Source organism: Talpa europaea (genome assembly GCF_964194135.1).
Source record: "Talpa europaea genome assembly, chromosome: 9".
Lineage (NCBI taxonomy): Eukaryota > Metazoa > Chordata > Mammalia > Eulipotyphla > Talpidae > Talpa > Talpa europaea.
In genome coordinates, this window is record NC_140076.1 from 98,196,200 (window position 1) to 98,219,254 (window position 23,055).

The 23,055-nt window shown below is 36.1% G+C and overlaps 1 protein-coding gene across 1 annotated transcript in view; it reads right to left on the reverse strand.

Annotated features, from left to right (window-relative positions):
- Positions 1-491: 491 nt before the first annotated feature.
- The window catches only part of DPYD (dihydropyrimidine dehydrogenase), a gene marked incomplete at both ends in the record, with an annotated part of 741,074 nt that continues 718,510 nt past the window's right edge, over positions 492-23,055 (reverse strand). Inside the window, 3 exons of the mRNA XM_084242233.1 lie at positions 492-662; positions 3,408-3,548; positions 18,633-18,776. Of these exons, the coding sequence (XP_084098359.1) occupies positions 492-662; positions 3,408-3,548; positions 18,633-18,776 (456 nt within the window). The remainder of the gene's footprint in view (positions 663-3,407; positions 3,549-18,632; positions 18,777-23,055) is intronic.

The following is a 23,055-nucleotide window of genomic DNA, read 5'->3' on the forward strand; positions in this document are numbered from 1 at the left end:
TTGTGCTTTATGGAACTAATTACATTTGCTTAGAAACAGTGTTAAAATTAAATGCAATTTTTAATTATAAAATGTTTCCTTGGAAACATTTTCTTGCGTGTTAAATTGTGCTTTGTTCTAAAATACTTAATTTCACTTACAATTAGAAATCAAAGACAGAGCACAGCATAGGGCAATTTGGAAATTGTCGCATTAATTGCCACAAAACAGTTATTATTTTTCACAATGGACAACTGACGGTGAACATCCAATTAACTGCTACACAGTTATTTAACAACTATCTTCAGAAAAGAATGATTCTCTGTTATGACCATTAATTGGTCACAGGCATTTGACTTTTTTTAGATTTGGAAATGTATTTAGAAATAATTTTTATTTAGAAATTATATATTTCTTTTCATTTAGAAAGAGCTGAGGACCACAATCACAATGAGAAAGATTAGCATATGTAGGTGACCTCGAAGTTCACGGCAATTGTTTCACAAATCACCTTAACACACCGAATTCACAGCTAAGGGCAAGCCTCTCTTTGGTTCGTAAGGTGTTGTCCTGGAAACCATTTTGATGCAGTCGATAATCGGGCAGACACTGAAGCACAGAGTACAGCCTGTGCAAGCGTCAGTAACGGTAGGCAGGTGGGTTTCAGGATCAAACTGTATGGCCTGCAAACAGAAATACAGAGTATCGCTGTCACTGCCCACAGAGGTCAAGATTGCCCCCATGTTAGTATCACCGTTTTCTCCACCGCACTAGAGCTCCACTTGGAGACAGCTAAGGCCCAGCACTGTGTTGCAGCTATAGCAACAGTTGAGCTGCCAGAAGGAGGGGAATAAAGACCAAGAAGAAATCCTTTTAAATTAGAAACACAATGTTGAACATTCCTTAGAGGCAATTTTCCTTCTCTTGTGCGAGGACATTCTCTCATTTCTTCTGTTTTGAGCAGGAGTTCTTCCACTTCCACCGGATGGGGTGTCCTCCACCTGAGGATGGGGTGCTTGCACACATATCCTTTTCCTTCTTACACTCTTTGAGCTTCACAGTGGAAAATGCCACCATGGGGCAATTTATGTGCTAGCCTGGATTTCAAATTGTGCGTGTTTTTTCCTCCTTTCAGAAGGAGTAGAAAAAAATGTAGCGTAGGGGCCATCTTTCAGGTTTGAGGATTTCCAAACTGATTCTAGGAATGGGGCCACCACAAAGGGGAAGAAGCCCTGAGTGGCAGAGTCAGGACACCTGGTTTCCAGCCCTTCCCAAACACTACTCTGCTGAGAGAATCAGGGCAAGCCCTCAGGATCTGAAACTGCTCAGGATTTGAGAAATTCCATCATTTCCTTTCTGCTGAGGATTTGAGAAATTCTGTAACTCCTTCCTGCCCTCCGCCCATGGCGCTTTCCCCTTGTCTGACATGAAACAATTTATAATGAGCCAAAAGAACAACACCAACAAAAACATCTGTGTAAAATATAGGATTGAGATTTTTATTTAAAGTCTGGACCTCCCTGGTGGTGCAAGGGGTTAAGTACAACACTATGAAGTTATTCCAAAGTCTCTGCAGCACGAGTTCAATCCCGGGCAGAGAGAGAGGGGACGCACATGGCGCAGCAGACCTCTCCTGTCTCACCCGCTCCTCCCCTCAGCAGTGTATTTCAGTCAATATACATGTTCTGCTCCCCACTCTGTCTCTGGCGAATCCTCTCACCTTCCTGACCTCTGGCCTGTATCCCAGTTTTTGTATGCATAAATAAATAACCTTAAAAAAATAAAGTCCCAGTGATTATTTTCCTGTTAAAGAGAAACATTTTAGCAGTGGAAATCATATGCCAGCATTTCTCTCTCCAAGGGACTTCAGGGCAGCTCTGCCAGGGAGGGGGGGCATTGGAGACTTGCCTAGCTGTCTCACTCACAGAACAAGGACAGTGTTTTTGCTTAGACTGTGTACTCTTTGGAGTGATGAGGTAGAGGTTGAGGAAAATTAAAAGGACATTAGCACCCATCCCATCCCACTAAATGTTCCTTGAAGCCAGGTTTGCAAATCTTAACATTTTCAAATAATTTCTTGATTTTGACTTTTTTTCGTATTATATACAATGTGCTATAATCCAATTAAAATATTTTTGTTTGTTTGTTTGAGGCTTTTCCTCTCCCAATGGAGCAACTTGTAACTATAATTCTTTTCGTTTTTATGCACATAAAAAATGAAAATGCCCTTAGAGTAAATCATTTTAGACTGCTTAATATTAAAAAAGTATGATCTTTAAGGAAATACTATATTATATCTGAACAAGAACTACAGCTGTAACAAACTATAAGAAAACTTTCCCACACAAACTGCTGTCATGTTTTATAAACATTATCTCAGATGGCTGTTTGGGTGAATAAAATCTACTTCTCTTCCTTGTGTGCCCTTTTCTAATTAGGAAGCCAGGAAGCAATTGGTAAAAACAAATGTCTTAAAATCTTATACTTAAAAGTTTGCAAAGAGGGGCCTCCCTAGTGGCGCAAGGGGTTAAGTCTCAGCACTATGAAGCTAACCGCAGGCATTGCAGCTCGAGTTTGATCCCAGGCTAGGGAGATAACCCACATGGAACAGCAGACCTCTCCTGGCTCGCCCACTGCTCCCCTCAGCAGTGTATTTTAGTAGATCCGCCTGTTCTGTTCCCCACTCTGTCTCTAGTGAATCCTCTCACCCCCCCTTACCTCTGGCCTATACCCCAGTTCTTGTACATATAAATAAAGATGAATCTTTAAAAAAGTTTAATAAAAATAATGTTACTGTATAGTGTTTAATCTGAAGCCAAGTGAACTCCCATTTTTACTGGCCTGTGACAAATACACACCCAAAGGGGGAGGAACTGGGAAGAATCTATGAATTAATGTGTCAGGAATACAAGTTGTTGGTTTTCCAGCTACAGAGGAATTCCTAGTCCCAATCTGTACAAATAATTAGTGGGAAAATGCCTTTCCTTCCTAACTAGTGTAAAAGCACAATCAATAGTGGATGGGAGAAAATTTTCCTTTGGTGGAAGGAATCAAGATTTTTAAGGTATTGGCAATAAATTATTGCTCTTTTTTCCCTTTCCTCTGTATTCAGACACAATGCTACCTAATGCCTGTAATTATGCAAAAAATTTTTTTCTGGTTAGATTTTCCCCTCCAATTTTAGGGGTGATTAAATGATATTAAATCTTAATAGTTGTTGAATTAACTGGTTTTTGTTAATTTCACTTATGGTTTTCCTTAAAGCAACACTATGTTATGAGATGGGAGGACAGAAAGTTGTGCCATTACTGAAAAGCAATTTTTGGAATGTTTGCCTTCAATTGCACATTTAGCAACAGAAGATGCTTGCTGCTACAAAAGCCAGAAAGACAAGCCTCACAGCATCCTAATTACAGCAAAATTCTTACCTGGTAGCCAGAGTCATTGCAGGTCATGTAGCATTTGCCACAGTTGATACACATTTCTTCATCAATCAGAGCCACAACATGCTCTATGTTGCTCATTTCCCCATATGAGCCAAGGTACTGCAGTGCTTTTCCAATGACATCCTAAAAGATAGGCATTGAATTATAGAGTCTATTTTAAAACATTAACACATAATAATTACAATCAGTTCAAATCTCTGCATTTTTATATAATGTTGTATATGTTAACTTAAAAGGGTTTGGATGTTATAGTTCATACACACACACACACCCACACACACACACATATATATGCTTTCCATAATTATAGCCTAAATGTTTCTGTGTTCTGAAAGATGGACAGAGTGTGTGTGTGTGTACTAAGCTTAGAAAACTAAGCCCTAATTAACAACTTTCATAGGTTTTCTACAAGATAATCTAAAACAGTGTTTTTGTGAAGACAGAAGGTAGTTATGATACCTTTTTCAGTTGCTGTGTCTTCTCCATTCTGGACCTTCAAGGATCCAAAAGTAATGAAAAGTGATAAATGGTAATACACTTATACCAGAAAACTTTACATAGCTAAGAATGAAGAGAATGAAAATGTGAATGCTATGCATTTATATCACTGCATTTGGATTCTAGATTTTCACTTAAAAAAGTGCTTTGATAGCACACCCACCTGTCAAGTCTTGAAGAGTATATTTTATTATCTAAAAATTATAATTTATGCTAATTAATTAGATTGATCTAATAGCTAAATAGGATGCTCTTTTACTTTTAATGAACTAGGATTTTCATCATTCACCACTAAAGACTTTCATGTGGTTACACATTGCTTTGTTCTTCCTATCAATTGGAAGTATGCTTAATATGTGAAGCACAGATGATGTTTCATCAACAATAAGAAACACTTTGTTTCATAAAACAAAACAGAAGAATGTAACAATGTTTGTCAAATTAGTATGCTGTCAAGATTTTCTGCTTTTGTTTTCAACTTTTAACACGAGAATTTTTAGCTTGAATTCAAGGTCCATGTTCAAGGAGGTTTGTCTTACTTAAAGCCATCTTCCTATATTTACCTTGGTATTGATTTCCTGCCTTTTTTTATGACCTAGGTTACCAATTTTTAACTTCCGCAACCCCATTTTTTTCTAACTAACAATATGCTCCTTACTTTGAGCTTTCAAATGGAAATAAAATTTACATTATTATACATAGATCATTTGTGCATCTCCTAAGGAGTAATATGATAGAAAATTTACAATATTGTTTTCACTATTCCCTTTTCAATTTGTTGAAGGTAATTTCAAATCTACTGTTGTCTGCTTGTAATTGGTGCACTTCTGTTGCCAAGTCTTCCAAATACTGAGTCTACATTATCTTTTTAATCCTTTTTGCTATCTTCTATAATCTTTAACCATTACTAATTAATTCTCCATTACTTTTAATGCAGGTACAAGAACCTATTTGAAAAGTCTCATATTTTTCCTTTCTCATTGCACTATGCAATGTTGTCTATGTAGTAATGTATATTTTTCACTCTCTTACTAAAAAAAAATCTATTGACCTAAGTACAGTTCTCTGCGCTAGCATTTTAGGCTTCCCACCAACAAGTTTTTCTCCATCTTATTTCTTTCTTACAAACACCACCCACTTCAGTTACACTGGACACACGCTCCACACAGAACACATTTGTCAACAACTCCTCCGGGGACTAAGTTTATGTTGAATCTTCTGTCCTGAATTGCTTTCCTTCCCATTTCCACTTTGAAAAATCCTATACATCCTTCACAGGCATTTCATGTGACACTTTTTCATGAAGATTTTCTCAACCCATCCTTCCTTTTTTTGTCGATGTAAATTGAAGATGTGATCTTTTTCTCTCTTGTTCCTCTTCCTTCATCTTCCCCATCTTCTTCCCCATTCTGCACCCCCTCCCCCCGTGGACCATTATATTTCATCTACTAAGTAGAACTAATTATAACAGATAACTTAAAAGTCTTTACAATATATCAGGCCAGTGTCATAATTTTTAGGCAGTTTTTCACTTAAACCTTTCACATTTTATAGATAATTAGATGGCTGAGATGGAAGGTAAGAAATTAATAATGAAACTGGCATACAGGATCTGCTACGCTGACTCATCTATTTTGCTATGTAGCACGTTCTACTTCATGTTATAGATATTTTCAATGATATTTTCTATATCATAGCTTCCTATATACTGTCTCTTAGCAGGCTTTGTTCATTTTTGTGTTTCATGTGGTGTATCTTGCTCCTGCATCTCTCTGAAACATAATGGGCTCTCAAATATTTGTTATAATGGCTTCCATTAATCTACACACTAAAAACACACCTTAATATTAGGTACACAATTGTAAGGGTTAATTGCTACTTGATATGAGATTTATAGAGCAATTCCAGCACTTCTTTGAATAATCATCATCAATTATTGAGGTATATTTAACATTTTCTAATAATATTTTAAGATAGTAAATGTGTGAGATCCCTCTGGCTATAGAAGGCTATTTATATGTGATAGAAAATCACTTTTGCAATCTAGTAAGTACATCAGTCAAAAACAGTTGTTTCACTGAATCTGATCACTCAAACAAATAGTACATAGTCAAAAGAGGATTAAACAGGAAACTCCCTAGAGTGTCATCAAATTTATATTATTCAAAACAAACAATGTATATTTCTAACAGATTTTACTATAAGAAGTAATTCCAGAGTTAGTATATATTAAATATGCTGTTATGGCTCTAAGTTGCAGTTTGTTGTTATCATTTATTAAGATATTATTGTTTAATGTGTAGTTAAAAAATCAAGGTCCTTGGAGTCTCTAGATGTTATTAGCACATGGTGTTAAACAGTCTCCCCTCATTCATCATAGTTCTCAAGAAAATTGTGTTTGTTTTTTATCTGGAAGAGGGTTAAGGAATGACAACTACTTTAAATTATTTTGAGGAAGAGCATCAAAGAAAATGAATTATCATTCCATTTGGCTTAAAATGTGGACATTTGTTTAAAACTGAAAGCTTCTTTTTTTTTTTTTTAAAGATTTATTTATATTTATACAAGCACTAGGGGTACAGTCGAAAAGCGCGGGAGGGCAAGAGAATTCACCAGAGCCAGAGCGTGGAGCAGAGCAGGCAGAAGGACCAGAGTACACTGCTGAGGGGAGCAGCGGGCGGCAGGAGAGGTCTGCGCGCCATGTGGGACCCTCCTCCGGTGGCCAGGGAGCAGCCGGGGATTGAACCAGAGCCGCAGAGGCCGCAGGCAGATTCGCAACCCAGCGCTCGACCGCTGCGCCACCAGGGAGGCCCAAAACTGAAAGCTTCTTGCTAGTACCTCCAGCTTATGAATACTCTTGAGTATGCATACTCGAATTGGAATTTAAAAGACATATAATCTATGAAACACATATGGCTATCCTAGCCTCTCTTAGAAACACATCTGCAGTGACTGGAGAACCTACATTAATTATTCCAAGCAGGGTGTAGATATTATAAGGATCAAGTGATCTGCTGTAGCCACTCCTGATTCATGGAAATGTTCATATGTGAATGTGGGTATGGGGGAAATGATACCAGATTTTTTAAAAGTATAGACGATACATTTGACTTAAACATATGTTGACTAAATTAGCATCGTGAAAGACTACAGAATTCTAGAATCATATCTCTGTCAATTAATTTGTTTTATAATCAAAAATATTTTAAAAAGCAAGATTAGATATCTTTGCTGTATCATAATTTGATATGCTTATGATGAAGAAGTTCGTTTGGGCCTATTTTTAAGTTGTGATTGTTTTCTGGTACATAACTGTCCTTTCAAGTTTGTCTTCTTTATACCTTATTAGCATAATTTCTGTAATTCCCGTAAAAAAATGTCATTCAAAGGCCAGGAGCAAGGACAACATGCTGTGGGCAATCACTGTGATTTCTATCTGAAAGGGACTCAATATTTAAATTATTTGTGTCTGTTTAATCCCTTTACAGTTTTCTTATCTGTAATATTACCAATGTCACCTATTCTTATCTTTTACACCAAGTTCACTACTTCCTTAATAAACCTATCAAAATAGGAAATGAGGGAAATTGGTTTGTTTTTACTGGATTTATGCTGACTATCAACTTCTTTACTAAAATGTTCTCAAGCCAAATGTTCAGTGATCTTCCCAGAAGTTGACAGGGGTTAGATTTCAATCTTTCTAGCCTACTTCTCTTTTTCCCCACCTCATATCTTTTCCTTTTCTAAAGAACCTGGGACATCACTACTTCTGATGTCTCGGAGGCAGAGGGGGTAACTGCACCTTGAGAAAGAAGTCTTGAGTTAAAGGCTTTTAACTGAGTATTCAGCTTGAATACACTGAGAGGAGAAGACAAAGGCAAAGGTTGATCAGGAAATAAAGTAGTAGGCTGGTGGAGGGGAGGGAAACAAGTAAATCAAGAGATGAGCGGAAGTGAGAATCTGGAATTGAAGTAGGTGAAAGTGCGTGAGAGGAGCTTATGCTTATTCACAAGGGAGACAGATGTGTCAGACTTGGGTGTGACCAAGATTGGCTCAATGCACATCTGTGCCCCTAATCACATGATACTTTTAAGGTAGCAAGCTCTTGCCAGGCACTTTGCCTTTAAATTTATCCAATGTGTTTTTACTACATCCATATGTATCTGAGGCTCTCTCAAGTATATTTTTTCCTCTTCTTTTTGGTTCTAAGAATATTCTCTATGAGAGACACTAGAGAGATAAAAGGAGATGAACAGTTCTCTCTAAATGTAACTTAACAATATACCATCTGCTCTAAGTAGTTGCTGTGTTTTGTCTTTTTGTTACCTCTAACAGACAAAATACATTTCCAGTTTTCCTAATAATATTTTCTCCAAATTCAATAATGTCAGGTTTTGCTACTTCTAACTCATTCTTAAATCTTGATGTCACTTTTTTTATGATGATCACGGGTACTGTGATCTATATTTTTCTCATACAACCATTGAATTTTGAGTTATCTAAATGCTTCACCCTTTTCTCAGTCCTCGAGAAAATTTGTGATTATGTCAGAAAATTTCTATTTGATAGCTTCTCATTTTTCTTGATTCATCTTTTCAGGTTAGGGTGGCTGACTACGGGATTCTTTTCTTCGGAAATCTCTAAAATTAGATATACTAAAGGTGGGATACTTACATATATAAGCTCAGACATCCTTTCTGTGGCCTAGTCAACTCAGATGATGTGAGATGGTTACTTTGAAGAGAGCCTTTAACTGCCATTTTCCCAAAATGTATTTTTATAAGAGCCAGAAGTATGCAGCACAGCCTCTCATTGCAATTCTCTCTTTTGTGAGATTAAATTTCCAACAAGGCAATTCAATAATTTTTCAGAGGTTTTGCCTTTAGTGGAGTGGGATTTCATCTGAAGTCCGTAAAGTCTTACACGGCTCCTCTATCTTGCCTGTCCATATGAACCACTGGTTATGGGGTCTCTGATCTAGTCCCAGGATAACATTTCTGCTTTTCTTTCATTTTACTCTCCTGCAGCTGCTTCCTCCCTGTCTGTATATTTTTGATATCTACTGCCCCGCCCCCAGTCCCTTGATTTAGTCCTATTTATTCTAAATAAGATACACGTTTCCATTGTCAAAATCTGGTCAAGAATCACATCTCAAAACAGCTCCCTAAGACCTTCAGAGAAATTTTTTGCTGAATTCTGTTCATGTTTCTTAAAGTTGAGTTTGATAATTTTTCATCTGCCATTTATCAGTATATAGACAATTGAGAAAGCTAATGCTGCCCCCAGTCCATTTCTCTGGTATCATCTCAGAATTGCTGGGAAAGTCCTCCGCTATTTTTCTTTTCATGCCATCCCTTTTATGCTCCATAGTATCTAATATGGTCTTACAGTTTTATCTGAGTACTTTTCTCCTTCCTCTCACAATTCAATTGAAATAATAAACCACTCGATCAGGCTGACTGGTCTCCTGCCAACACTGTCTTGCTAGTCTTATGAGATACAGTCCATCTCTTACTAGAAGCAGCAGGAAGAAGAGATGAAAACATCACTAGTGTTCCTAAACCATTCATTTTCCTACCCAGAAATTCAAAGACGTTTGAGATACATTCCTGGCTTCACAAAGAGAATGAGAATTCATTCTCATATATATCAGCAGAAGTGGGAAGCATTCGGGGGACATTATAAGTCTTGGCAGACACTCAAGACTCCGTTACATGCTGCTTGGGAATAAAGTGTGTTTCTCACTCAGCCAGGCTAAGTGTGCACACTGTCACTTCAGCTCTCCTCGGTGAAGAGACACAAACCACCTCCTGTTTGGTTTCTTTTCTATAGCACAGGTGAAGTGGTGGAATGTGTCAGGAGTTCCTTCAGAAGGTCCTGGTTCAGCTACAGAAGGAGCCCTTCATGCTTATTACATGAAATGTGCTTCTTATTTGTCTCATTCTTCCTTTAGGCTGTCCAGCACTGTTACCATTCTCCTTCCTTAGCATTCTTTTGTTTAGTTCACAAAAGAAGCCGCCCCATAATATGGCAATATGCATGACACTCTGTCACTATGAAATGGAAATCAAGATGTGGGATTGACAAAAAGGGAATCAACGGGATGCCATGCCAGAGAGGGCATTCCCTATGTAGGGCTGAGGGTCTGGGAGACGATGCTTTAGTTTCCCAAAGAGGCAGGGACAAGCTGGAATGTGGGTCTGCTAATAATGACTTCCGGTTTTCATGAACCCTGTTACAGCATAATGTTGTCAATGACCACTGTAGATGCTCTAACTGTAATTTTCAGCACGTTAATTGGCATATCTGGTCCTTTTATATCAGGTTGTTAAGACTGATCAAGACTGTGTACTTTGCCTCTTATTGCTATCCAGCCTATGAATTCCGATTGAACAAAAGAATGATTTTACCACTTTGATGCTACTATGTAGTGACCCAGGGACTATGATATGGGATTTAAGGTCCTATTATTCCAAGTACCTATGAACACTCTATGTTGCAGACCTACTGATTTGCTTAAAATGTCACATTATCTCCCTTCCTGCCCCCATCCCACCTCATGAGAAACAGCAGAAAATAGTGCTGAATAGCCCAAGCTTGAAGACAGACTATGGAATCAAATCTTGTTTTTTTGATATTGTCCTAGCTGTGTGACCTTGGTCAAGTTATTTAACTTCTCTGTTTATCAATTACTTAATCAGTAAATTAGGGTAAGTATTGCTTCCTGATAGGGTTATTGTGAGGATTAAATGAGTTAATTTATAAGCACGTTAGAATAATGCCTGAAACCGCATAAGTACACAATAAATATTAGCTTTTATTATTAATTCTCTGCTTAATTAACACTAATTTATTAAACTCCATGTTAAATATCACCATCTCTGTGAAGCTTTCCACAATTACCTGAGGCAGAACTAATCCCTTTCACTCTTCTGTTTTCCCAGAGCATTTTGTACATATTTGATTGAACTGTAAATAATTTTTAACATGTGTCTTTCTCCCTTGTTAGACGATGAACTCCATAAGGATAGATTTCTTTCTTTTTAAAATTCATATTGTATTCCTAGTTTCTAGCACCATTCCTGGATTGCGGTTGAGTGCATAATGAATATATGTTAGTGCTACATCCCCACTGAGATAGGAAAATCCTTGATACTTAGACCAGGCTTTGTAGGTCTTTGGACAAAGACCTGGTCCTTAGTAGACTACTGGTCACACAGCAAATACTCAATAAATGTTTACTGATTGACTGATATTGAAATTGTCTACCTCTGAAGCAACAGAACATTAAATCTTATCTGAATCATTTGAAAGGAAAAAGAACAAAAGATGAGATTTACTGAGCATGGCTTGCTTAGAAATAATATTGTCACACTTATAACCAACGAAGATGGGGTAGATTAGAAACTTGAATGCATGACTGAAAAACTTGTTCAGACAAGAGGGGCTTAGTTAACTTTGTGGGGCACTGGGGCCCTTTCTACAGCAGATGGGGAATAATATACTGTGTGAGCTGAGAGGATAAACAAAGCAGAGTCATGGAGTTTACTATCGAGCAGAGGAATCTATAAGGAGGCCAGCAGAGAGGAGGGGAGAAACAAGCTAAAACAAACAGATGGGTGGACAGAGAAAATATTAAGTACCCAAACAGATTAACCGAGGTCCTCCAAGAAAAAGGGAGGAAGGAAAAGTGTTATGTCAAGAACAGAAGAAACAACTTAGGGAGAACACAAAAGTAATAATGAAGCAGCAGAGGGAAGTGCATAGCATGCCTGGTTGTGTGTGTTACGATAAAACAATAAAAGCACAAATAGCTACACATACAATAAAAGTGCATGTGCTGCAGATGCAGAGAGAAAATGACTCAAAGGGAATGTGGCTGTTGGTTTCAACAGGGACCAAACAACAGCAGGGTACATCATTCAGGTGAGGTCTGAAATACTGGGCAAAGGGCAGGGTAGTCATGAAAATGACAGTAAATGTAACTAATATTTGGATAGACTAGTTGTATATAATACTTTACACGCATCATTTACTCAAAACAATGGAGTTGAGGTCTTCTGGCATTATCTAGTATTTAATCTCCCTCCTGCCAATCTCTCTCCTGGACTATCAGAAAGTCCTTCACTGGTTTCCCTGCTTCTGTCCTTGCTCATTTAGGATCTTGTATCAACACCTCAGCTAGAATAATCCTTCCGAAAAGTAAGCTGGATCATGTCATTCTTCCTTACAAAAAGACTTATTGGTCTGCTGTCAAGGACTTTCCTGTTTCTGGGTCTTAACACTTTTCTGCTATTTCTGAATGAAATGTTCTCCTTCTGGATATCCAAATCCATATCATTTCCTCTCACTTTTTTATGTGTTTACTCAAATGCCATTTAATTAAGCAGACATTTCCCGACTAATTTCTCTAGCTATTTCTAGTCTCCTAAACCTGCTGTATATTTTCCACAGGTGTAGAATTTGTTCTCATGTCTATTTGCTTATCATCTGTTACTCCTTTTAAAAACGTAAGTTGGACTTCATTTTGTTTACTATTGAAGCAGTAGCAACTACATCAGTGACAGAACAAAGTGGGTGTGCAATAATAATTGCTTGAAGAATGAAGAAATGGGCATATGGGTGAATATAATTGTTGTCAAGGTCAGTAGTAAGTGCTCTGACCTTGTGGACCACTTCCTCATTGTTAAGACTTCCTCCTTTTTTTGATTTCCTCCACATCATCATTTTTCCCTCGTTACTCTCCTATTTCTTGATCACTTTTTCTCATTTGCTTTCCCAGAATGTCCTACTCCCTCATAAGGTATTAGGTTAAGTGAAAAATAAGAACGTCTATGCAAAGCTTCTGTCCTGTGTCTAGCACATAGTAGGCATATATAATACAGCAGCTCTCTTCATATTCTCCGGCACAAGACCATAATCTCCTGCGGTTCACTAATGTCAATATACTCAAACCTAAATTATTCATCCCACATCAAAAAACCTGATTAATCCTAAAAACACCAAGAACAAAATCCTGATTATCTTCTTTATCTCTGTTAATAGGGTCATCAAAAATCTAATCTTATCCCCTTGATTCTTGACTCCTTACTATCCTTCATCTCTCAATGTTATAATGAGAATCTCTAAGCTTTGAAGAAATTAACAAGTTCTTGTCAATTTCATCTCTGCTTCTGTCGCCATAACCAGGGCTGCTCACCAAATTCAGGACCACATTCTGGATAATCTGGGACATTCCTCTTTCCTCTTACTCCTCCATGTCTACCTAGTTGACTGGGCTTCTTAAATGCCACTTCTTCATCTTGGCCCCTTTAAACTAAAAGTTTTTGCTCTAAAAGAGATTCCATGTGTTCTGTATTTTTTTCTATAAAGCTCATATCATTATAAATTAATATTATTAGTATGATTTTTTTAAAAAAATCTTTTTTCTTAATTCTGTATGTTTCACAAATTCAAAAATGCAAATACAATCTCTGTATCTGTTTTATTTATTATACTACAGATGATTGATACCTATCCCATTGCTTATCTCATGGTAAATATGCAGTAAAGATCTGGACATACATGGGCTTCTTCAAAACTTCCAACATGGTTAGCATCCAAAACTTTAGGTATTTTTACTTACTTTGTTGAATTCATTCTATTAGACAAAATATAAATGGAAAGTCACTATAACCTATTAATTCCCTCCACCTTTCAATTTATAACATAACAGCTAATAGTAGGTAACATTTATTTAGGATTACTTGGGGCAGGCACCATACTGAAAGCATTTCACACATTACTCAATTTATAACCTCATGAGACAGACACTTTTATTGTCTCCATCCTGCAGATTAGTTAACTGAGCAAGTTCATGCAGCCCGCAAATGGACTTGAGCCCAGGAAACTTTCCTTCCATAAATGTAACCTGCTAAAATCTTACAATCTTTGTCATGTTTGCTATGAACAAAAGCATTTCTTAAGGCTTTTTTACGGTCACATTTTTGGACATGGTTATTTACGAAAATGACACTAGTAAGACCAAACTTGGTTTCATTAAGCTTGGGTGGCATGCAGCAAGTAGTAAATTGTAAGAGATGTCCCTCTTCTCATTCTAGATGACTTAATGTATTGTCTGGACTCCATTTCTCCTCTACTTGCCAAGAAAATGGCTTCTCTAATCACGAATCTTCCTGAGAACATCAGCTAGTCTCTCCTAGCACATATACACACACAAACCTACATTAGCCCAACAGAAACTAACCTTTCCTCTACTCCATTTCCTCTTCTTGTCACTTCTCATCCTTCCTAAATTCAGGAAAGAAATAGCATTGCATTCATTTTGATCTCACTTTCTCAATCTCCCTTCATTCTTCAATCTACCAAATTTTGGATTCTGCTTTGCACTGTCCCACTGAAAGTGCTTAGGCCGAGATAAACTAAAATAGGAAAGTCCTAAAGGTTATGTTAAAGAGTTTACCTTAATGCCAAGGTTACGATGGAGGAATTTTAAGCAAGGGGTAAAAGAATCAGATTTGCATTTTTGAAAGAATACTTTAAAAATGTTGAAGGACTCTTTTAAATTACATAAAAATGTCAGAAGAAAGTGGGAGTCCAGTTAGAATGTTCCAGATTTCCAGGAAAGAATGTGCAAGATATGAATTACAGATGTGGAGGAAGACTTGAGATAATAATGAAAGACACTGGTGACTGATTCATGAATGGGATGAGTAACAGGATAAAATCTCGGCTGAATTCCATGTTCCTGGCTTAGGTAAGAGGATGGGTAGGGTTTTGTTTATTGGGACGCAGGACTCAGGAGAAAGAGTAAGTTTGGAAGGAATGGTAGTACTTTAAAGTATGATAAGGTGGATAGAGACAGATCTGAAGCACAATAAAGAGGGAGGGATGGAGAATAGTTTTATATAGGGAAAATGTAAATGAAGCATAAAAGCAGATAATGTAAAAGCAGAGATATGAATACAGACACCAACACGGCCTCTCTCTACCCTCTTCTATTGCCACCAACCTCAGTTAACTAATCTAATCTAACAGGCATCTATCAAGTAAAGCTACATACTGCTCTTGAGCTCATCCATCTTCTCAACAAGGGCCACTTTTATCTAATTCTTCCATCTGCTTATTATCAAGAAGAAAAAGGGTCTTTATTGAATGTATTTCACAGTAAAGAATCTGCACTCTAGTACAAGCAGCACTTTTTTCTTCATGTAAATATTAAAGTAGTACTTTAGGTCTTGCTTTAAAGGAAGGAATTTATAATGGGATGACTCCACTCCTTATATGGAATGTAAAGAAGTTAAAAGAAAAAAACTAAACTATATGAAAATGGGCCTTCTCTTACACATTTTGACAGAATGTAAATTTGCATATTCTTCCTAGAAAGCAGTTTGGCAAAATATACCAAAATTCCTATGATTTCAGCTGTAATTTTTTTTTGAGCAATCAAGAACAGGTCTAACAGAGATTTTTGTATAATAATAGTTATAATAACATGATTTGTATAAAATTCTGGAAACAACCTAGAGATGTAAAAATTGGTTTATTAAAAAAATCAAATATTATGAAAACATTAAAGTGATATTAAAGTTATAATGAGCAGTTTGTGCAGAAAAGTTAAGAGAACATCAATATTATATGTTTATTTTAATACATTACATTTTGGATATAGAAAAAGGACTAGAATTTTATACATTTAAATTATAATATTTCAACTATAGGCACTCTTCCTACTGATCTCTGTATTACTAACATGAGGACAAAAACAAAACAATCAAATGAAACCACAGCATGCTGGGAAGGAGGAAAAAGGAGGGAGAAAAGAGAATTTTTTTGTCCAGTAGTCTCACTTGACAGGTTTCTCTTATTAAATATTTGTCCCAAATAAAATGATTTATCAGGTAAACAACAGTGACAAAACCCTCATGCCACAATTCCCTTATTAATATTCTTCTCATTATTCTATGTTGACATCTTTATCTTCCAAGATCTATCATGTGTTCCATATATTTTCTAGAATGAACCCAACTTTTCTAATCTCTCTTATGAGTTAACCTTTTAAATCTCCTAAGCCAATAATTATCAATTCATCCATACCCCCATACCACTGTTTCCTATGTGATATAATCAAATTATTTCATCTTTCTTTTTTCCTCAATTTTCTGATCAGTAAATGAATGTGAAGACAGTATCTATTCAAGTATTGAAGATTAATTGAGATAAAACATGGATAGCATTTGGAAGAGTATTGGCATATTGACGTTATTGGCTGCCACATATCTTCATGGGACCTTCTGGGAGGTAAACTTTCTCTCCCACTCTGGAAAGTCATGTTGGAATGTGAGTGAAAGTGGATTGATTAGCAGACAACTGCTCTAATTAAAAATATAATCATAGGGGCCTCCCTAGTGGCACAAGGGGTTAAGATGTAACCTATGAAGCTGTCCACAGCCTCTGCAGCACAAGTTCAATCCCTGGCCAGGGAGCTACCCACACGGCACAGCAGACCTCTCCTGTCTCACCCACTGCTCCCCTCAGCCATGTATTTCAATCCATCTGCCTGTTCTGTTCCCCACTCTGTTTCTGGTAAATCCTCTCACCCCCTGCACCTCTGGCCTATACCTCAGTTTTTGAATGCATAAATAAATCTTTAAAATATATAGTCATATTGATTACATATATGTTGACATGTATACATATGAATATAACATAATTATATATGATCTATATGATCACATATGAATATGTATATTCATCTATATATCATAGATATGATATACACATATATCAGAGGTCATCTGAAGCCAAGATGGATGCAAGGGTCTCATGCTTCAAAGATGGTATCTAAAATGTTTTCAGGCTCATATAAAATGTAATACTAGGGATATTCCAATTTGGATAATCTCTAAAGTGAGATAGTTTAGGAGAACACTGTAAAACTGTGCCATATTTAATAGCACACCTCAACTCTACTTGATACTTAAAAAAAAATGTTTACCTAATTTCCTGACTTCACCTTTCCTAGGTTTACTTAATTCTGCTGAGTTTGATATTTTATTTGGATTGGTGATCGACCAGCTTTAATTCAGCTACAGTAGGTTTTTGCTTGCTTATTTCATTTTTGCTTCCAAGTTACCAATACTTTCCCTGAAGGAAGGTCAAAGTGCTTTTATAATCACCTTGCACTTCTTTTATTTCATACATAAATGTTTCTTTTGAAATTGTTATACACAAGGAAAAGATGGAGCTCTTATATTTAAATTCAAATTAACCAAGAAAGACATAGAGTTGTCACAATTCTCACCTTATCCCAAATCATATAACATGGGTGCAGGGTTGGGGGGAAGGGTTTGTGAAGAGCTTGTAGGATCTGGCCTCTTTTACCATCACTGTTCACCCTTTTAATAGCACACAAATATTTTAAAGGGCAAGTTCAAGAGAATACTGGGAGGCTATTATGATGTGAAATGTTCACTTTATCTGGAATCTTGATATCAAAGTTCTGGTAGAATCAGTCATTTCCGTTTCCTTTCAGAACTCAAGTCACTTTTAAATTTCAAATTATCAAGTATAAACTTTATTGTTTTTAGAACAAGACCTTTTTTTTCCTCTCATAGGCAGAGGAGGGTTCCAATCCTCACTGACACTCAAGGTGGATTTCATGAGGTACACTTCAGAGCTCCTGAGAATAAGCTTCAAATGGTGTTTCAAATAGAAGAGGGTGACATGAGAATAATTTGTCACCAAATAAGAGTAAGTTTCAGTAACTGCGGAATACATTCAGAGATGGTGGTTTCAGAGACAACCTGGGCCTTTCTTTATTATGACTGCTCTAAGACCATTCTCTCTTGGGGGAGCTGAGCAGGAGGTAAGCAGGTGTGGTTATAAAAGGACATCCTGAGGGATCTTCATGGTGACCAAACTTGCATACGCTGAGTGTGGGCGTGCATACACAAACCTACACGTGTGATGAAACTGCAAAGAACTAAACACACACACACAAACACACACTGGTGGAAGCAATATTGGAGAAACGAGAGTAAGATCAGTAGATGGTATTTATGTTATTATCCTGGCCACACTGTATTCTAAGGTGATATCTTTGTGATAGGGCATTGCAGATTTGCAATGTGTTACCATTGGGGGAACAGGGCAAAGGGCTTATAAGACCTTTCCATATTGTTTCTTACAACTGTATGTGAATCTCCATCTATCAGAAAATAAAATGTATTCAATGAAACAAAAAACAAGTTAAACATGCAAAATTTCATAGTGATAATTTTTGCTTCTGACCCAGGAAGTAATCTGAATCCCATAATATGCACAGCATTCCAAAGGCTGAATCAGAGAATCATTAACATTGATGTTAATGCAGCATATTGATTACTTAGTACTGCATGACTAATACATCTCTTAGATTAAATTGTGAATTAAAATAATTTTTAAATGACTATGACAAGACAAAGAATTCACCTTAATATTTCCTGGCACATATAATGTATTCAAAAATTTGCCTGAAATACATACTTGAAAGTGCTCTAAATAAATAGAAAATATTTTAAAAAGAGGTTGCCCTATCGCCATAGAAGTTTGAAAACTTTGTCTATTTTTTAAACAAAATTAGTGATAAGTTTAAGCAAATTAACATATAAATTGTATTGTATATTTAAACAGTAAAACAGATATTTATATACTCAGCTTAATTCTTACCTTAATGGCAGGAATAGGCTTTTTGGGGATAAAATGGTTTCTCTCAAGTGGTGGAATTGCTGTATTTTGTTCTTTCAGTCGCATCTTGTTCTCTGCTATGATTTTCTTGCGCTGTTCAAGATAAGGTCCAAAACTTGGCAGTTTCTAAAAGGAAAACACACAAACAAGAAATCACATTAGCTCATTGAAAACTGTGAAGATATAAACACATAAATATTATAAATATTATCAACAAACAAATGTGTGTTTTGAGATTATTTCATGAACACTGTAACGAGGTCTTCTTCATTCTTGCATCACTCGTCTTCTAGGTATCATATTCCATTAGGTATTAGTTAAAGGACAGCAGTTAGAGAGCACAAAAGCACAATACCTTTACCAAATACGTATATAGCAGACACACACATGTTAATTAAAATACACTTCTAAATGGAATAAAGTTCAGAATGGTAAGCCAAATCCATTCCTTTAAAACAATAGCCATTAGATAGACCATTTGTTTGGTCTGTATAGGTAGAAGGTGAAACCTATTGGTGATTTTTCCCTCTTCATGAGGTTTTTAGCAAGATATATACACAGACATAGTCCCTGACAAATGATTTTGTCAATAGCAAAGTACATTGCCGAAGTTCTAATCTGTATCTGTATTTTATATTGTTCAAATTCTTACTACATCTCTTTAAAGATTGTAACTAAAGTTAATTTCAATTTACTAGAACACCTGAAAAAGAAAATGGTAAAAATACTGATTTCTCTGTACAGAAAATGAATTTATTTTGCATGAAGGAAGCAAAAATAGAAATGAAAAGCAGAGGAAATATCACAGTGCTTAAACAAACTCCATCAGTATTCAAAATCACACCATGGAGCTTTAAATTTCAAGGTTATTCAATAGTGCTTCACAAAAGTTCATTTAGAACAATACCTGGTGTCATGGAAAATGGTAAGTGGTTTTAAGTTAACACAAAAATGCCCTCACGCTATTCATTATCCTACAATTATTTCCTCTTCACTTTGTCCTTCTCCTCTTCTAGAACCTTTGAGCTTCACTTTTACTGTCATATATTGCTGATGATAGACACCGCTGAGTTCCAAATGTCCTATGTCTGCCTGGACCTGGAATTGCTAGGTCTCTTTTTTAATACTGCCAAAACACCCTCTGTCTCTCCAACAGAATAAAGCCCATTTATCTGGCTGATGGCGACCTAGAACACTACAGCACTCCAAGGTCATCCTGCTCTCTGACCTAGCAAGTTACTTTGGTTTAAAATCACACTTGTTTCAAAACACTGGCTCCACTTGCCAAGTTGCATGCAGCCCCAGGAAAATAAGTATCTGGATCTTTACAGATGTCAACAGGGTAGGTAAACTAAACTAAAACCATGCTCCAATTTAACCAAACGGCAAGTGCAAATTTATAATAGCAGAGCATTTTTCTGTGAAAATATTTAAGATTATTACTTCCATTATCAATTTGCTGTAATTATGTCAAGTCAAGCAAATGGAAACAGTGCTATGAATGCCAAATTAATTTATATATAATTAAACAGGAACTATATACTTAATCTCTACACCTTAATGCTTTCCTAAATTATAATATTTAGAAATCACATTATTAGGAAACAATATGATGTAGTGAGAGAATAGACTGCATCTATTTTACCATAAAGTGATGCTGTCTGGTTAAACAGCAAAAAATCACTAAGTATAAAACAAATCCTCAATACTTATCACACATGTAAACCTTCTTAGTGAGAAAAGATAATTCTTGTTTGAAATGGCCTCTTGTGAAATGACTACTTTCTATAGCAGATGAGGTGTTAGGGATTACGTTTGGAGCCAAAGAAATCTCTCTGGAATCCTGATTACACCTCATAAGGTTGTGAATGTATGTCGTATGATATAAATCTTGTCAAAATATCACTGTCTCTATTCTTCTCTTATACATCAAGGGTATATAAATCATAATCTTATATTCTTGAAGATTATCAAGAATGCTTAAGTTGAAACATCTGACCTCTGTCTCTAGCAAACCCCTCATGGTAACAAACTCCATGCAAAGAGGAACAATTACCCTGATTCTCCAATTGGGTCTCACCACTTAACACCACCTAGTTTTGCCTAAGAGCTTTACAAAATTTATTTGAAAGAAATCATTTTTGGAAATTTTTGAATCTACCTTCTTTTAAACAAAATGAGAGGAAATTTCTCTCAGTTAATATTGTTTTTTTTATTTAAAGGGAAAAAAATAAAGCAACTCTATGAATAAACCTAAATGATGATAGGGTTAATCTTGATAAACCCACCATAAATTGAAAATACTGTAAGTTGAAAATGCATTTAATGCACTTAACTTACCGAATAACATAGCTTAGCCTGACCCAACTTAAATGTGCTCAGAACACTGACATTATCCTACAGTTGGGCAAACTTACCTAGCACAAAGTTTATTTTACAATAACACATTGACTATCTCATGTAATTTATTGCATACTGCACTGCAAGTGGAAGCAGTCTGAGGAGCATGGGATGTCCACTCTCTAGATCACTTAGCTCTCTGTACTACAGCTCACGGTCCTGACCAGCATTGTGGGAGAGGATGATACTGCATCTCACTAGTCCGAAGTAAGATCAACATTCAAACTGGAGGTGGTTTCTACTGAATTTCACACCATGAAAAAGTAAGAAAGCTATTAAGTTGAACCTTCATAAGTCAGGGACTATCTGTAGATAAGTTTAAATCAGATAATTTCAAATGGTTCCAATGATAATATTTCTGATAATAGTAGTAGTGTAATAATAATAATAATAATAATAATAATAATAATATACCTTGGTGTGAAATAGAATATACCTTGAGTATGAACCTACCAGCCTGATATTTCTACAATATTTTGTAATGGTTGACCACATTTGCTATACAAAAACTATACAAACTTCCATGGTTAACCTTAGTCCAAAGGAGAGGTTCTCAATTTAACATAAAGAATTCTACAGAATTTTCTATGTTAGGATTAGAAGAATCCAGAGAAAAAATTTTTCTTCAAATTGTAAGTGCACACACACACACACACAGAGTCAGTGATTGCCCCCTTCAACTCTCTACTATTCGCCTCCAAATCTGACAGGATCCATTGTGCTAGTCCCTCACTGCTATAAGGCGATCTCAGAGGCCGCTGTGTAGCACCAGCTTCCTAAATCTTCAAGGCAGCAATAGGCATTTTGCTTTCTACATTAGCATAAGAAAGTTAAAGTGTCTTTAAACAATGACAATGTGTATATTTGATGCCTCCAGGATATTTGAGGGCTGAACATTTTAAAAGTTCAGTTTTCTGAAAATCTAAAAGATCAATTCTCCCCTATGCCAGTGGATCAAATTTACAAGTCTTACACTTAGGCATATGTTTGTGTTCTCATCTTGCCACAAAAACAAACCAAAGAAAAACAAAACTAGGAAAAGAGTGAAGATGAATGAATACTCGGCCACTGTATATACGTGCAATCAGTGATGATTAATAAAGCATTTAGTTCAAATCTCTGCCTGAACATATAGTTAATTGATTTCCTATTGCAGGAGGAGAAGCAGCAGGGACTTTTCCTCTTCATTCATTATTTTCTTACAGGAAAAGTTGTAGCCCGCGGTAACTCAAAGCGAGAGGTTTTGAGCATCATGCTATATTTCTTAAACAAAGGGAAAAGTTCTTTAGGACTATCAAAAGCTGCTTTATAACTGATGAACGGAACAAAGCTCAGAAATGGTGTGATTTTTGTTTCAATAGTTTCTCCAGGGATTCATCATTGATGAATTTGTTCTCACTAGAAAAGCTAAATCCTACTCATTTAAAGATAACAGTATCTCACACTAAAACTGTCTCTATCCAGATATAAAAAGCATTACATTGCCGATAGAAAAGTGACAACATAATGAATCAACAATGATACCTTAAGCCAGCAAAGCTTTAAGGTAAAGAAGTCTATTTGGATTATAATTTATTCATGGATCAATCTAAAGGTAATTGAGCATATTATGAAGTAGAAAAGGGTTCTTGTTTCTAATAGAAGCAGGCACTGGTATCTTCCAGTTTAAATTGCATAATTTTTATGAGAATGGCAGCAAGTTGGCTAATAGCACTGGTCTATAGTGCTGTAATAAATCAACTCCATTCTACTAATCATACTCTCTTATCTGATTGGTAAAAACAACAGCAAGAAAAGTAATTACTTTGATTTCTAAATTTCAGTAAGTTAAAAAAAGATTTTAGGTTTATATGGATACAATATATACAGTACACAAGCATATAGAGAGTGCAATGTATATATACCCATATAGCTAGACATATCATGACATATGTGTGAAAGTGTGCATATAGTGATCAGATGAGGAATAACTTAGATGCAAAGGAAGTATGTTTCACATCTCTCT